General features: G+C 36.4%; 1 protein-coding gene across 1 annotated transcript in view; it reads left to right on the forward strand.

Annotated features, from left to right (window-relative positions):
- The window catches only part of LOC101897963 (uncharacterized), a 546,201-nt gene that overhangs the window by 265,032 nt on the left and 263,181 nt on the right, over positions 1 to 17,988 (forward strand). Inside the window, exon 2 of the mRNA XM_059123253.1 lies at positions 1,897 to 2,024. Within this exon, the coding sequence (XP_058979236.1) occupies positions 1,897 to 2,024 (128 nt within the window). The remainder of the gene's footprint in view (positions 1 to 1,896; positions 2,025 to 17,988) is intronic.

Below are 17,988 nucleotides of genomic sequence, written 5' to 3' on the forward strand. Positions count from 1 at the left end.
GTTTCGAATTTGAATATTTGAATATATCCACGTCGTATATACTCCAATATAAGGGCAATATTCGGTATTTTTAAAATCTTAACAGAATTTTTTAAGGATTTTATTTTTTAAAAATTTCCAAATTCGTTCCAAATGGTGGAGGGTATTCAAAGTTCGGCCCGGCCAAACTTACTACTTTTTAACCTGTTTTTTTTTTTTTGTCTGTTTTCTGCACCAAGAGATCCTTTGACATTCCGCATGAAGACCCATTAGTAGTCTACAGAATTGCTTGTTGGTTTTTATAAAAAAAAAAAAATATTGGGCTTCTAAACACAGTTCTTATAATGATATATAGGTGGGCTCTTGGCTATTTCGCCTTTTATTGAAAGGCTCTCCATAGGAACGTTAATTTCTATATGACGGTCTATGGTATTATATAGGAAATTATTATAAAATATTATACATAGGGAAGACTTATTTGTCTTGCATGTCTACTTGTCTTGTTGGAAATATCATTTTGTCTTCCTTGAGCTTTCTAAGGACATTCTGCTACCCCCTATAGTTATGTTTTATGCTTGTAAAACATTTATGTTCCGTTTTTTATTGAAAATTAAAACAAATGTTTTTCAAATTTTTATAAACAAATTTTAATTCAATTTATTATTCAAATGTATGGTTAGCAAAAAAAAACAAAATGATTTGATCATATTAAGATCTCGGTGTCAACTGAACTCTCATTCTAAATTCATCTTCTTTTAAAAGTAATTAATATTTTGAATTTACAACAATAAATATAAAATACAATAAAAACAAAATTGTAGTTAAAGTGGGAGTGAGTGGGAGAATATTGGAGAGTTTCTATTGATAGATGAGAGAGACGAAGAGAAGGAGAGAGAATGAAAGTGAGAGACTTTAATTTGATGAGAGATATTAAAATAAGAGAGTGATATTTATGAATTAAAGAATTTGAATGTTGGGTGAAATATGTGAAGAGAGAAAGGCATTAGGTAAAGTGTATTAGGGTGGGTAGACGAATGTGACTCTATGGGAAGAAGAAGTCATAATGTTCGATTTAAAAAAGACTCGTGATTTTTTTCTATACACTGAATATTTTCGTATTTTTTGTTGGAGGAAAATATCATTTGGTCGACTATGACAATAAGACAGAAGCGTCTTCTCTGGACAGGAGGTAAAGGAGATGCTACTTGTTTACAATTGAAAAAACCAATGGTGTTCTATGAGATAAGTTATGTGTTGTCGAAATAATTCTCTTATGGATAATGAAGGGTCGTTTTGTTTTCTTAATTTTAAAGTTTAATTCCGGCCTTCAATAGCTCCCAAAGAATTAAATACTCAGATGAAATAAAATTTACTGATTTTATATGGGCTCGAATGTCCAATGAGGTTCCTAGAAACCACACTTTTCCGTTAATTATTACATATACATATGCCTTGAATTTAATTTTCCAATCCCTAGAAAAATACCCTTCTGCAAATTTTCTTTTAAGCTCCACTCCTTGCATACACACACATTCACACAACGTATTGCCCACCATAACCCTGGCACGTTCATTAAAATCTGTTGTTCAATACGTTCCTTTGTTCAAAGAGGAGATACCAATTACTTGTTTTTTTTTTTTTTTTTTTTTTGTATTTTAATATCCTACCCATAGCGAATGTGGCGCTGTAAATTAATATTCCACTGGGTAAAGGAATCAATAACTACTTTTTAATTAAGTACGGGCTGTGAAAAAAAAAAACTCATTTTACAGGACACCTACTGCTACCCTTCATTCCCCCCCCCCTTTTAACAACACCCAAAGATTTGTATTATTATTACTTTTATTCGCCTTTGATAATGTACCATCTGCTACACCCCCATTCTTATTTGGCTGTTCTCATTTTGTTTCATTCCAGGAATCCATTGCTTTCAAAGATTCGCCGAACAGCCAAAGTACTCGGAAGTGAATCCAGGTCAGGACGCTCTGTTAACGTGTAAAGTTATCGATAAACGTGGCACATGTTCATGGCAAAAGGATAACAAGGTATGTATGGAAATCAGCGAATGCGTATGTGTGTTTACCCGGGTATGACTGAGTATCAGTGTCAGGGGTGGGGGGTGGTAAATCGAAATTATTTAAACATGACTCGTCCTCAGTCAGTTTTCAGCGCCTTATATATGCCAGGGTATTTGAATATTTATAAACTAGTGAATTTCTAAATTATTTTTGCGTCCATAACTTGTGTGGTTTCGTAAACTTTAAAATGGGGTGATAAGAACTTTAACGAAAATGTTCTCAATTTTTTTTTTTCGCTAGCTAAGCAAACAAAAGTCGGTGTAAACTTAAATAACATGGCACAGTGGTTAAAAATGAATTTGAGGTCTTCTTCGTAGACGACCTTGAGGTGTTCTCCATAGAAGACATGGAGGTCTTCTTTCTTATAGAAGACCTGGAGGTCTTCTTTCTTATAGAAGACCTGGAGGTCTTCTTTCTTATAGAAGACCTAGAGGTCTTCTTTCTTATAGAAGACCTGGAGGTCTTCTTTCTTATACAATACCTGGAGGTCTTCTTAATAGAATACCAAGAGGTCTTATTCATAGAAGACCTGGAGGTCTTCTTCATAGAAGACCTGGAGGTGTTCTTCATACAAGACCTGGAGGTCTTCTTCATAGAAGACCTGAAGGTCCTCTTTTTCTTAGAATACCTGGAGGTCTTCTTTCTCATAGAAGACCTGGAGGTCTTCTTCATACAAGACCTGGAGGTCTTCTTTATACAAGACCTAGAGGTCTTCTTCATAGAAGACCTGAAGGTCCTCTTTTTCTTAGAATACCTGGAGGTCTTCTTTCTCATAGAAGACCTGGAGGTCTTCTTCATACAAGACCTGGAGGTCTTCTTCATACAAGACCTGGAGGTCTTCTCCATAGAAGACCTGGAGGTCTTCTTCATAGAAAGCTTGGAGGTCTTCTTCATAGAAGGCTTGGAGGTCTTCTCCATGGAAGGCCCGGAGGTCTTCTTCATTGAAGACCTGGAGATCTCCTCCATGGAAGGCCCGGAGGTCTTCTACATAGAAGACCAGGAGGTCTCCTTCATAGAAGACCATGAGGTCTTCTTCATAGAAGACCATGAGGTCTTCTTCATAGAAGACCATGAGGTCTTCTTCTTAGTATACCAGGAGGTCTTTTCCATAGAATACCTGGAGTTCTTCTCCATAGAAGACCTGGAGTTCTTCTCCATAGAAGACCAGTTGTTGGTCTTCTCCATAGAAGACCTTGAGGTTTTCTCCATAGAAGACCTTGAGGTCTTCTCCACAGAAGACCTGGATGTCTTCTCCTCAGAAGACCTGGATGTCTTCTCCACAGAAGACCTGGATGTCTTCTCCACAGAAGACCTGGATGTCTTCTCCACAGAAGACCTGGATGTCTTCTCCACAGAAGACCTGGATGTCTTCTCCACAGAAGACCTGGATGTCTTCTCCATAGAAGACCTGGATGTCTTCTCCATAGAAGACCTGGAGGTCTTCTCCATAGAAGACCTGGAGATCTTCTCCATAGAAGACCTGGAGGTGTTCTCCCTAGAAGACCTGGAGATCTTCTCCATAGAAGACCTGGAGGTCTTCTCCATAGAAGACCTGGAGGTCTTCTCCATAGAAGACCTGGAGGTCTTCTCCATAGAAGACCTGGAGGTCTTCTCCATAGAAGACCTGGATGTCTTCTCCATAGAAGATCTGGTGGTCTTCTTCACAGAAGACCTGGAGGTCTTCTCCATAGAAGACCTGGAGGTCTTCTCCATAGAAGACCTGGAGGTCTTCTCCATAGAAGACCTGGAGGTCTTCTCCATAGAAGACCTGGAGGTCTTCTTCATAAAAGACCGAATGGTCTTCTCCATAGAAGACCGAATGGTCTTTCCCATAGTAGACCGAATTGTCTTCTCAATAGAAGACCTGTAGGTCTTTTTAAAAAAAGACCTTGAGGCCTTCTTCATAGAAGACCGAATGATTCTTCTTCATAGAAGACCAGTTGGTGGTCTTCTCCATAGAAGACCAGTTGGTGGTCTTCTCCATAGAAGACCTGGAGGTCCTCTCCATAGAAGTTCTGGAGGTCGTCTCCATAGAAGACCTGGAGGTCTTCTCCAAAGAAGACCTGGAGGTCCTCTCCATAGAAGATCTGGAGGTCGTCTCCATAGAAGATCTGGAGGTCGTCTCCATAGAAGACCTGGAGGTGTTCTCCATAGAAGACCTGTTGTCGGTCTTCTCCAAAGAAGACCTGTTGTCGGTTTTCTTCATCGAAAACACAAAGTATCCCACTGTGCCCTGTTTTGCGTGCCGGAAAACTTTATAAATTTATCATTTATTGCCTCCATTGTTGCCCTGATTTCCGTTATTGTTATTTTTCTTGTTGTTGTTGTTTGTGTTACTGTTTCATTTTGTTTGTCTTCTTCGAAGTTGATAGTTTTCTTGGAAAATAATAAACAACTGCATGCAAAGAAGGCAGAAGAAAAAAATAAATGAACAATACAAGTGAATGACAATATCCTTGATATACAAAGGAGGTCTATTTGTGCGGCATGAAATGAACAAATTCTCGAGAATTGCATATCTAATTGCATATCTAGTTGAGGCTCGGTGCGACCAAGTACATGTTGCACAATTATTATTATTATGATTCTGAAAATAAATTTGAGGGCAAAATGGAAATAATATGAAGTTAGTGAGAAAAATAATGGGTGCTGTTTTTGGAATGGCGGGTGATAAGTTTAGGAGGGGTTTTGAAAATATGGAGGTGTACAGTCTTCAATTATTTTCTATTGTATGTATTTTTTATTTTATTTATTTATATTTCTGAAATGTGTTTAAAAAATGCTAACGAAGAGGATTCGAAAATAAAGAATAGGAAAAAGCCGTTAGCCCAGGATCGTTCTTGTAGGGATGGATCAGACTCGTTGGAAGATTGATTGATTGATAGTGTGTAACTGATTTAAAAATATTGCCCTCAATCTCAAGGAGTTCACAAAATTTTTGAAGGTTTAAAGAGGTTCCCCCAAAATATATGACCACCATGGCAATATTGAAATGTTTATAAATAACTATAATAACATATTATATTTATACCCTCCACCATAGTATGGAGGATATGTTAAGTTTGTCATTCCGTTTGTAACACCTCGAAATATACATTTTAGACCCCACAAAGTATATATATATATTCTTGATCAGCACAAAATTCTATGTCGATTTAGCAATATCCGTCCTTCTGTCCGGCTGTCCGTCTGTGGAAATCACTCTAGCTTCCGAACGAAATAAAGTAGGTTGATAAAATTTTACTCAAATTTGTATTATGTCTGCAGGACTTTTGGTATTGAAAATGGGCTACGTAGGTCCACGTCTTCGTATAGTCCCCATATAACGGTACCTCCCGATTTTCGTTATATTGATGATTTTAGCGACATTATTCACCGGAATTGTTTCAAATTTGGTATTTAAAGTTCGTAATGGATACTACAGCCAAAGACAGAAAATTCTCTGTGCAGATCCACGTTTTCGTATAGCCCCCATATAACCGTACCTCCCGATATTCGGTATTTTGATGATTTTAGAGACATTATTCATCGGAATTGATTTAACTTGTGTATTTGAAGTTCGCAATGGATACTACAGCCTGTGCAGGTCCACGTCATTGGATGATTTTAGCTACTTTGTTACAAATTTTTTATATCCTACACCAGAAGGTGGTCAGGGTATTATGCCTTTGTGCATTTGTTTGTAACAGGCAAAAGGAGACGAGATAGATCCATAGTTCCTTTTGATGGCCTGCATAGAATCACATTCTGAGTCGATTTATGCATGTCCGTCCGTCCGTCTGTCCATCTGTCCATGTATTTTTGTAAACAAAGTACAGTTCGCATTTTTTGCCCTATCCAGATGAAATTTTGCACAAATCAATTATTTGGCCCAAGGACGAACCCTATTGAAATTGGAGATAATCGGTAAAAATTTAGATATAGCTCCCATATATATCTTCGTCCGATTTGCCTTTTATTGTGCACCAAACGTGTAATATTAGCCCGAATAATATGAAATTTTGCACATACAACCGAATTAGGCCTGAAAATAAGTATAACAAATTTGATCGAAATCTGTTCAGTAGCTATAGCTCCCATATATATTTTTCATCTGATTTGTTATTTTTGTCCTCCGAAGCCGTAATATGCACTCTGTAACTACAATATTTGGGGAAATAAATCAAATACAGCTCAGAAATACATTTGCTAAATTTTATCGTGATCGGTTCAGATTTGGATATAGCTCCCATATATAACTCCGTCCGATTTACCTTTTATTGTGCACCAAACGTCTAATATTTGCCCAAATGGGATGGAATTCGGCACATGCATTCTAACTCAGTCTAGAAGCTAGTATGCCAAATTTGATCGAAATCGGTTCAGATATAGCTATAGCTCCCATATATATTGTTTATCCGATTTGTTATTTTTGTCCTCCGCAACCGTAATATGCACTCCGTAACAACGATATTCAGGGAAACATATCAAATACAGCTAAAATATCTTTGCGAAATTTTATCGAGATCGGTTCAGATTTCAAATTTCAAATTAATTTTGCACCAAATGGGCAATACAAGTCCGAATTTAAAAGATAGAAATGATTCGGCATATTTAGTCCTTTGAACTTTAAATTATAATTATATATAACAGCTACCTTCGGCATTTTAAGATTTTAACAGAATTTTTAATGGATTTTATTGCTTTTGAGATTTGCTAAATTCTTTCCAAATGGTGGAGGGTATTCAAAGTTCGGCCCGGCCGAAATTAATGTTTTTTTCTTGTTTAATCTAAATAATTTGTATTTTTTTAATTTATTTTTCTTTATTTCCAAAATCTCACTTTTTGGGATCCAATTAGTATATCGCCCTTCACATAATTGCCTTTGTAATAAAAGACCCTTATCGAGACATATGCCATTAGACGATATGAAAGCATGATTGTCCTTCAATCGTTTTGTTACTCAAAGTGCTGCTCAATCGTCTGGTTTGATTTGCTGTGATTTAAATGGAAACCCTTTTTTGGACACTTATATTGCCACCCATCTCCATTCACAACAATTTTTTTTCCCGAAATATAAAAGACTTTTAACTTTTTCCAAATCCCTCTACCTTTGAAAGACTTATGTGTATATGCACGCATATGTATACGGTTGCTCTACAGCCATACGTTCCGTTATTTGATATGTGATCAGAATTATTCGAAAACACACACACACCCACACTCCCTCACACAGTGACGTTATTTACCTTTTTTTTGGGTTACCATTTTCGTTGAGAGAAGCTGTCGTGTATGATATTTTACCCTATGTCTGTACATTTATTTATTCACTTTTTTTTCTCGTTGCCTGAAATCCTTTTTAACAAGATATCCTTTTTAACTTTATATAGATTTTCCTTATGAAAAGAGAAGGTAATAAGCTTACGTTTAAGCTGTTTACATAAGGTTATAGCTTGATATTGATATTAAAGTTGTTGTTGTCGTTGCTGTTGTTTGAGGAATTTTGGCTTATTTTTTTTTTTGTAATGAAGAAGGAGGGTTTGCATTTCATTCAAAATACCAAGTACATGTGGACCAAAAAAAAAATGTTGAGAAAAATATTCTCAGAAGAATGAAATTTTAAGCGGGGAATTTAAGGTATGGGAAAAGGGTAATATAACGGTTTATCAAAACACAAAGGTGTTAAAATTTCCCTATAGGTCAACCCCTCTTCAAGGGGAGTCACACTTATCTATATAGAAAATATCTCTGGTCTTCTTCATGCAAATGCTCTTCAGCGTGTTGGTAACAGACCTTGGGGTCACATACAAAAAAATTTATAGAATACCTCGAAATCCTCATTAAAGAACCTGATATATTCTTTATATTCTGAACTCTCATTCATCGAAAACCATGACATTACCTTCAAAAAATGCCTTAAAGTCATTCTTATAGAAGACTTAGAGGTCTTCTTAAAGGAGGACCCAGAATTCTTCTTTTGGTGGTCTTCATGAACAACTTTGAGATATCCCTAAAGAAAACCTTAAAGATTGTTTCGTACTAGACATAGAACAAAAAAAACAAAACAAAAAAAAAAAACTTGAGATCTTCTCCATAGAAGACCTTGAGGCCTTTTTCAAAGAACAGGGGTCTTCCCAAAGAAAGCCTTTAAGGAATGTCGTATCTTTATAGAAGACCTTGAGGTGTTCTGCATAGAATACCTTGAGACTTGCTGTATAGAATGTCTAAACGTCTTCTTCGATGAAAACCTTCTTCTTCTTCATTGAAGACATTGAGGTCTTCTTCTTAAAAAAAAAACTTGAGATCTTCACCAAAGAAAAAAATGAAGTCACCTTTCTTTATCAAAGAAAGGCTTCAAGGAAGGTCGTCTCTTTATAGAAGACCTTGAGAGAAGGTCGTCTCTTTATAGAAGACCTTGAGATAAGGTCGTTTCTTCAGAGAAGGCCTTGAGAGAAGGTCGTCTCTTTATAGAATACCTTGAGGCTTGCTACATAGAATACCCAGAGATTTTCTTCAATGAAGACCTTCATCTTCTTCATAGAAGACATTGAGGTCTTCTTCTTAAAAAAAAACTTGAGATCTTCACCAAAGAAAAAATGAAGTCACCTTGAGGTCTTTACCAAAGAAAGCCTTCAAGGAAGGTCGTCTCTTTATAGAAGACCTTCAGAGAAGGTCGTCTCTTTATAGAAGACCTTCAGAGAAGGTCGTCTCTTTATAGAACACCTTCAGAGAAGGTCGTCTCTTTATAGAACACCTTCAGAGAAGGTCGTCTCTTTATAGAACACCTTCAGAAAAGGTCGTCTCTTTATAGAACACCTTCAGAGAAGGTAGTCTCTTTATAGAACACCTTCAGAGAAGGTCGTCTCTTTATAGAAGACCTTCAGAGAAGGTCGTCTCTTTATGGAAGACCTTCAGAGAAGGTCGTCTCTTTATAGAAGACCTTCAGAGAAGGTCGTCTCTTTATAGAACACCTTCAGAGAAGGTCGTCTCTTTATAGAACACCTTCAGAGAAGGTCGTCTCTTTATAGAAGACCTTCAGAGAAGGTCGTCTCTTTATAGAAGACCTTCAGAGAAGTTCGTCTCTTTATAGAAGACCTTCAGAGAAGGTCGTCTCTTTATAGAAGACCTTCAGAGAAGGTCCTCTCTTTATAGAAGACCTTCAGAGAAGGTCCTCTCTTTATAGAAGACCTTCAGAGAAGGTCGTCTCTTTATAGAAGACCTTGAAAGAAGGTCGTCTCTTTATAGAAGACCTTGAGAGAAGGTCGTTTCTTTGTAGAAGACCTTGAGAGAAGGTCGTCTCTTTATAGAAGACATTGAGAGAAGGACGTCTTTTTATAGAAGACCTAGAGCGAAGGTAGTCTCTTTATAGAAGGCCTTGAGAGAAGGTTGTCTCTTTATAGAAGGCTTTGAAAGAAGGTAGTCTCTTTATAGGAGACCTTGAGAGAAGATCGTCTCTTTATAGAATATCTTGAGAATATCTTATAGAAGACCTTCAGAGAAGATCGTCTCTTTATAGAATATCTTGAGAATATCTTATAGAAGACCTTCAGAGAAGGTCGTCTCTTTATAGAAGACTTTGAAAGATGGTCGTATCTGTATAGAAGACTTTGAAAGATGGTCGTATCTGTATAGAAGACCTTGGGAGAAGATTGTCTCTTAATTGAAGACCTTCAGGTGTTCTGCATAAAATACCTAGAGGTCATCTTCGATTGAGGCCTTCATCTTCTTCATAAAAGACATTGAGGTGCTCTTCAAAGAAGTTATTGAAGTCCTCATCAAAGAATTTATTGAGGTCTTCTTCCTGAAGGTCTTCATATATGACCTTAAAGCCATTTCATAGAAGACCTTAAGAAGTCTTGTTCGTAGAAGACTAGTATGTCTTCCTCCACAATATGGAGAAAAATTGCAGATTTTCAAAAAAAAAAAAAAAAAAAAAAAAAATGCTGTCAAATTCTAAAAATATCGAATACTGGGAGATACCGTTAGGTTGGGTCCTATACGAAGACGTGCACCTGTACACGTAATATTTGTCATAGGCTGACATTCTGTATAACTTATTTTAAAACAAGCGAAAACACAGTAGGTTCGACTGGGCCGAAAATTAAATACCCTCCACCATTTGATAAAAATTATCAAATTTTCAAAAAAAAAAAAAAAACAGTAAAAACTTTTAATACCCTACAACAAATCGAAGAAACGCAGACGTGACCGGTGGCGTTTATTATTTAGGTCCACGTTTTCCTATAACCTACATGTTAGAGTGCCTCCAGATATTCGGTATTTTGACGATTTGGGCCACATTTTCTATTGGTTTGGTTTAAAATTCATTTACCATTTGGCCAGGCTGAACTTATTTTTTTTTACTTTTTATCGAACTCGGTTTGAATTTTGAGTGGGGAAATATTATTGAACTTGTTCTGGGACCTCCCAAAAAATACAAAAATGAAATAATCATTTATCTTGCATATTTTTTTTTTTTTAATTCTGCATGGCCATATTTTCAATATTCTGTAGGTTAGGTACAATCCAAATGTTTTGTACTTGAAAAACTTCAAAAACAAAAAAATCCGTAGAAAAATGCTACTTCAATTAAACCTCTTATATGGGGTCTATGCGCAGACGTGATCCTGCATAAGTAATTTGTGCCATAGGCTGTAGTAACGGTTCCGAACTTTATATACGAATTTTGAAACAATTCCGGCGAATAATTCGCTAAAATCATCAAAATCCCGAACATCGGGAGGTACCGTTATATTGGGGCTATACGAGGACGTGGACCTCCACAAATAATTTTCTGTCCTAGGCTGTAGTATCCACTTCGAACTTCAAATACCAAATTCGAAACAATTCCGGCGAAAAGTATCGCTAAAATCATTAAAATACCGAATATCGGGAGGTGTTGTTATATGGGGGCTATACGAAGACGTGGACGTACACAGAAAATTTTCTGCCATAGTCTGTAGTATCCATTACGATCTTCGAATACCAAATTTGAAACAATTCCGGGGAATAGTGTCGCTAAAATCATTAAAATACCGAATATCGGGAGGTATCGTTATATGGGTGCTGTACCAAAACCTGGATCTACATGGCCCATTTTCAATATCAAAAGTCCTGCAGACATAATATACATAAAACACAGACATAATAAAATAAAATTTTATCAACTACTTCATTTCGTTCAGAAGCTAGAGTTATTTCCATAGACGGACAGATGGATAGACGGACGGACATCGTTAAATCGACATAGAATTTTATGCTGATCAAGAATATATGTACTTTGTGGGATCTAAAATGTATGTTTCGAGGTGTTACAAATGGATTGACAAACTTATATACCCTCCATACTATGGTGGAGGGTATACAAATCCTGCAAAACAAACACACATCTGAGTAAAATTTTATCGGCAAAACAGACTACCATTTTTATACCCTACACCACAATGTGGTCAGGTTATTATGTCTTTGTGCATAGGTTTGTAACAGGCAAAAGGAAACGAGATAGACCCATAGTTCCTTTTGATGATCTGCATAGAATCACATTCTGAGTCGATTTATGCATGTCCGTCCGTCCGTCTGTCCATGCATTTTTGTAAACAAAGTCCAAGTCGCATTTATTGCCCGAGCCAGATGAAATTTTGCAAAGATCTTCTGTTTGGCCCAAGGACGAACCCTATTGAAATTGGAGATAATCGGTCAAAATTTAGATATAGCTCCCATATATATCTTCGTCCGATTTGGTTTTTATTGTGCACCAAACGTGTAATATCAGCCCGAATAGTATGGAACTTTGCAAATACAACCAAATTAGGCCTGAAAATATGTATGCCAAATTTGATCGAAATCGGTTCAGATATAGCTAAAGCTCCCATATATATTGTTCATCCGATTTGTTATTTTTGTCCTTCGCAGTCGTAATATGCACTCTGTAACAACAATATTTGGGGAAATATATCAAATACAGCTCAGAAATAAATTTGCTAAATTTTATCGAGATCGGTTCAGATATGGATATAGCTCCCATATATAACTTTGTCCGATTTACCTTTTATTGTGCACCGAACGTCTAATATTTGTCCAAATTAGATGGAATTTGGCACTTACGACCGAATTGAGTCTAGAAGCTAGTATGTCAAATTTGGTGAAGATCGGTTCAGATATAGCTATAGCTTCCATATATATTATTCATCCGATTTGTTATATTTGTTACCCACAACCGTAATATGCACTCCGTAACAACGATATTCAGGGAAATATATCAAATACAGCTCAGAAATATCTGTGCCAAATTTTATCGAGATTTATTCGATTTCAAATTAATTGTGCACCAAATGGGCAATACAAGTCCGAATTTAAATAATACAAATGCTTCGGCATATTTAGTCCTTTGAACTTTAATTATAATTATAAGCATAGGGTGTATGATTGAATTCTCCCATAAAAACTTTTAGTTGTTATGTGGAGCTCTACTTAATTAGCAAAGTGGTGTAGGGTATCATAAAGTCGGCCCCGCCCGACTTTAAGACTTTCTTTACTGGTTCAACTTGATTCTTTTGTCGATTAACAAAAATTTGTTTTTTTTTTTTGTTTGTACAAGTGAATCCGTTCCTGGCAATCATTTTTGGCAACAAATTGGTTTGACCTATGAGTCCATGCTCTTTATGACTTTCATCCCAAAAACCAAAATCTCCAAATCTCTTGCAAAAACTTCGAAAACTTTGTGGCCGTTCAAGTTGAGATCTGCTCAAACGAAAATATCAATTTCAATAGATTTTGACACATGCTCTCCTGCCCTCCTTTGCGAAAGGTGCTTAAATCATAACCATACCTTCGAACCACTTCAATATTTAAATTTAATCCTATTAGCTTTCGGAAAAATCTTTTTATTGAACAATAACGTAATATTTGTTTTGAGGTCGTCTTGACTTTAATTTAATTTTATCATACTGGCATTATAATCCTTTATCCTTTTTTACACACACACAAACACTCATACCCACACACGTGGTTCGAAAAAAAATCCCACTCATGTCTTTTGTATATTTAGGACATCTGTTGTGTGGTCGGTCGGATGGTTGTGCGTGAGTGCGTTTATCTTAAATACGGCACTGGTACGCACAACGCATATGTTATGAGTTTTAAAAATATTTTTACATTCCAATGGAAATTTAAATGATTTGAAAAACTCATGGAGCTGCTCTCTTCAGACACACAGAACACACAGATGTGAACCCAACCACACACACACACCGTTTATCGAATGATATCTCATCAGCATCCAAAAAATTTGGGACTATGGGTCACATGGTCCGGGGGCGTTGTAAAACCAAATGCAGGTGTGGCTTTCTGTAGATGTTTGTGTTGCTGTTGTTGTTATTGTGACATAATTGTTAGTGTTTTTGCTGCTGTCGTTATTATTATTGCTGTTGGAGGAGGAGGAGCAGGTGGTGGAGGACAATGGAACAACAACAACAACAATAGCATCTACCACATGCATAAAAGAATAAACTCAATTTGTTTGTAGATAATCAAACTATATAACGAACATCCACGTGTACACACACACACACATGCACACCAACTCACAGCCACCGGCCGACCTACAATTTTATCTCACAGAATCCTACATAACTAGAGTTATGTTTTCATACCCTACACCACAAGGTGGTCAGGGTATTATGTCTTTGTACATTTGTTTGTAACAGGCAAAAGGAAACGAGATAGACCCATAGTTCCTTTTGATGATCTGCATAGAATCACTTTCTGAGTCGATTTATGCATGTCCGTCCGTCCATCTGTCCGTCCGTCTGTCCGTCTGTCCATGTATTTTTGTAAACAAAGTACAGGTCGCATTTATTGCCCGATCCATATGAAATTTTGCACAGATCATTTGTTTGGTCCAAGGACGAACCCTATTGAAATTGCAGATAATCGGTCAAAATTTATATATAGCTCCCACATATATCTTCATCCGATTTGCCTTTATTCTTTTCATTTCTGCAACGACAATATTTGGGGAAATATATCAAATACAGCTCAGAAATACATTTGCTAAATTTTATCGAGATCGGTTCAGATTTGGATATAGCTCCCATATATAACTTCGTCCGATTTACCTTTTATTGTGCACCAAACGTCTAATATTTGTCCAAATGGGATGGAATTTGGCACTTACGACCGAATTAAGACTAGAAGCTAATATGTCGAATTTGGTGAAGATCGGTTCAGATATAGCTATAGCTTCCATATAAATTATTCATCCGATTTGTTATATTTGTTACCCATAGCCGTAATATGCACTCCGTAACAACGATATTCAGGAAAATATATCAAATACAGCTCAGAAATATCTTTGCTAAATTCTATCGAGATCGGTTCAGATTTGGATATAGCTCCCATATATATCTTTATCCGATTTCAAAATAATTGTGCACCAAATGGGCAATACAATTCCGAATTTAAAAGATACAAATGCTTTGGCAGATTTAGTCCTTTGAACTTTAAATCATAGCGTGTATGATTGAATTCTCCCATAAAAACTTTTAATTGTTATGTGGAGCTCTACTAAATTAGCAAAGTGGTGTAGGGTATCACAAAGTTGGCCCCACCCGACTTTAAGACTTTCTTAACTGGGTTTCTGCTGTGTTTTTGTTCTTGTTGTTGTTGTTTCTGTTTTTTTGTAACAACATCATCGTTTTCATATTCAGGACCATGTCCTTTCATGTCCTGCTGATGTTTCATTGCATAGCACGTTATTCAATGTATGTAAATAGGTTGTTAGTGTGTTATTCCTACAAAAAAGGATAACAAAAATAACAACAAAAAATGGAGATTTTTTCTGGCCCCCACACACACACATTTGCATGATTTCATTTCTTGTTTGTGTTTTGGCTTTAATGTAATTGTGTATGTATGGCATGTAGCTGTGTGCAGTTGTGTGAATAAGGCCAAAACGTGTGAGAAGTACACCTTGAATTAAATTGCCATAGGTCAAGACGTAAGTGTGCAGTAAAGTTCACAGGGCACTGAGGATGCGGAATTAGGCATTTTGGATTAAAAACTCTTAAAAACATAATTTATGAATCAGATGTACATAATGTACTGAATCAGAAGGAAGACTTTCGAACCCGATCAAACTATAAAGCTCAATGTAAGAGGTTAAAACACATACGATTTAAGCTGAAGATAGGGTTGACCTTTTAGTGTTTTATTAGGTCAAATGACCTATGTAAGAACTGGTACAAGTCAAAATGACTTTTGGTTCGACCAAGCCGAGCAAGTGAAAAAGCTCATTCCAAAATTTGGTACAAATTTGGCATTTTCCAAAAAATTAAAATCCAAAAAAAAAAATCTGTTAACATTTTAAAAATACCGAATGTAGCGCTATATTAGGGTCTATACGACGACGTGGACCTTCATACGCAACTTTTGTCATAAGCGTGCACCGACAATATTCTGGCATACGCTGTAGTATCCATTCCGGTAAATAATGTAGCTAAAATCATCAAAATACCGGAAAATGGGGGGTTCCGTTATATGGGGGCTATACGAAGACGTGGACCTGCACAATCAATTTTCTGTCACAGGTTGTAATATCCATTACGAACTTCAAATGCTAAATATGAATCAATTCCGGTAAATAATGTCGCTAAAATCATCAAAATACCGAACATCGGGGGGAACCGTTATATGGGTGCTATACGAAGACGTGGACCTGCACAGACAATTTTTAGTCATAGGCTGTAGTATTCATTACGAACTTCAAATACCAAATTTAAAATAGTTCCGGTAAATAATGTCGCTAAAATCATCAAAATACCGGATATCGGGGGGAACCGTTATATGGGGGCCATACGAAGACGTGGACCTGCACAGACAATTTTCTATCTTAGGGTGTAGTATACATTTTGAATTTCAAATACCAAATTTGAAACAATTCCCGTGAATAATGGCGCTAAAATCATCAAAATACCCAATATCGGAAGGTACCGTTATATGGGGGCTATACGAAGACGTGGACCTGCACAGACAATTTTCTGTTTTAGGGTGTAGTATCCGTTACGAACTTCAAATACCAAATTTGTGGGGGAGGTACCAGAAGGAGTGGACCGATATGGCCCATCTCCAAAAAAGTTTGGTAATAATATTACGATGTACCAAGTTTGGACCAAATCGAACGAGCTGAAGGGCAATTGAGTCGTTGAAGACGAGCAGGAGGACCAGTGAGTCGTCCTAGACGAGCTGGAGGACCAGTGAGACGTCATAGACGAGCTGGAGGCCCAGTGAATCGTCATAGACGAGCTGGAGGGGCCAGTGAACGTCATAGACGAGCTGGAGGGGCCAGTGAACGTCATAGACGAGCTGGAGCTAGGGGTATTTTTTTCCTTCGGGTTCTTCATATTCACACCAATTGCAATGTCCCTACCCAACATTTTTTTAAGCACTGTTAGTAGAGCTAGACAATTTTCTTCCGACTCGTTGTCAAAAATTGCAGGATTCAAGTGATGTGAATTATTTTATTCTTTAAAAGTTTTTTATATCCCCCACCATAGTATGGAGGATATATTAAGTTTGTTTATTCCGTTTGTAACACCTCGAAATATACATTTTAGACCCCACAAAGTATATATATTCTTGACCAGCATAAAATTCTATGTCGATTTAGCGAGGTCCGTCCGTCTGTGGAAATCACTCTAGCTTCCGAACGAAATGAAGTAGGTTGATAAAATTTTACTGAAACGTGTATTATATCTGCAGGACTTTTGGTATTGAAAATGGGTCATGTAGCAACTACGTCTTCGTATAGCCCCCATATAACGGCACCCCCCGATATTCGGTATTTTGATGATTTTACCGCCATTATTCACCGGAAATGTTTCAAATTTCGCATTTGAAGTTCGTAATGGATACTACAGCCTATGTCAGAAAATTGTCTGTGCAGGTCCACGTCTTCGTATAGACCCCATATAACGGTACCTCCCGATATTCGGTACTTTGATGATTTTAGTGACATTATTCACCGAAAATGTTTCAAATTTGGTATTTGTAGTTCATTATGGATAGTACAGCCTACGAAAGAAAATTGTCTGTGCAGGTCCATGTCTTCGTATAGCCCCCATATAACGGTACCCACCGATATTCGGTATTTTGATGATTTTAGTGACATTATTTACCAGAATTCTTTCAAATTTAGTATTTGAAATTCGTAAGATTTTAACAGAATTTTTAACGGAGTGTATTTTTTTGAAAATTTCCAAATTTGTACCAAAGTTCGGCCCGGCCGAACCTACAGCTTTTTTACTTGTTTTTATTCAAATGTTAGTGTTTCTCAAATATATCACTAAATATATTCATATTTTTCTTGATTTTAACTACATTATAAACAATTTTTTTTCAAGTTTCGCATTTGAATATTTTAATAGCTTGAGTCAAAAATTGCCTATGCAGGTCCACGTCGTCGTTTAGACCCTAACATGACGGCTACATTTGATATTTTTAAGATTTTAACAGAATTTTTAACGGATTTTATTTTTTTGTAAAATTGCCAAATTTTTCCAAATTGTGGAGGGCATTCAAAGTTCGGCCCGACCGAACTTGCAGCTTTTTTACTTGTTTTTTATTCAAATATATCACTTCAAATATATCACTAAATATATTCATCTTTTTCTTGTTTATTTTTTTATTTAACAATGATATCTGATTTGGACAGAACTAATTTTATTTGTTTAGTTTTATTCGGTTCTATTCTGTTTTGTTTAATTAAATTTAAATTCTTTAAAACTAAAAAAAAAAAAACAGACAATGGAATGACTTTAGATGATGGACACATTTTATAAATCCAAGTCTGTGCTTTTGGCATTTTAAATATTTACAACAAAATTTTATTTATGCAAATTTAACTTTATTTCGTTATAAATATTCATTTTTATACCCTACACCACAAGGTGGTCAG

This window comes from Musca domestica, unplaced genomic scaffold (assembly GCF_030504385.1).
Source record: "Musca domestica strain aabys unplaced genomic scaffold, Musca_domestica.polishedcontigs.V.1.1 24, whole genome shotgun sequence".
Taxonomy (NCBI): Eukaryota; Metazoa; Arthropoda; class Insecta; order Diptera; family Muscidae; genus Musca; species Musca domestica.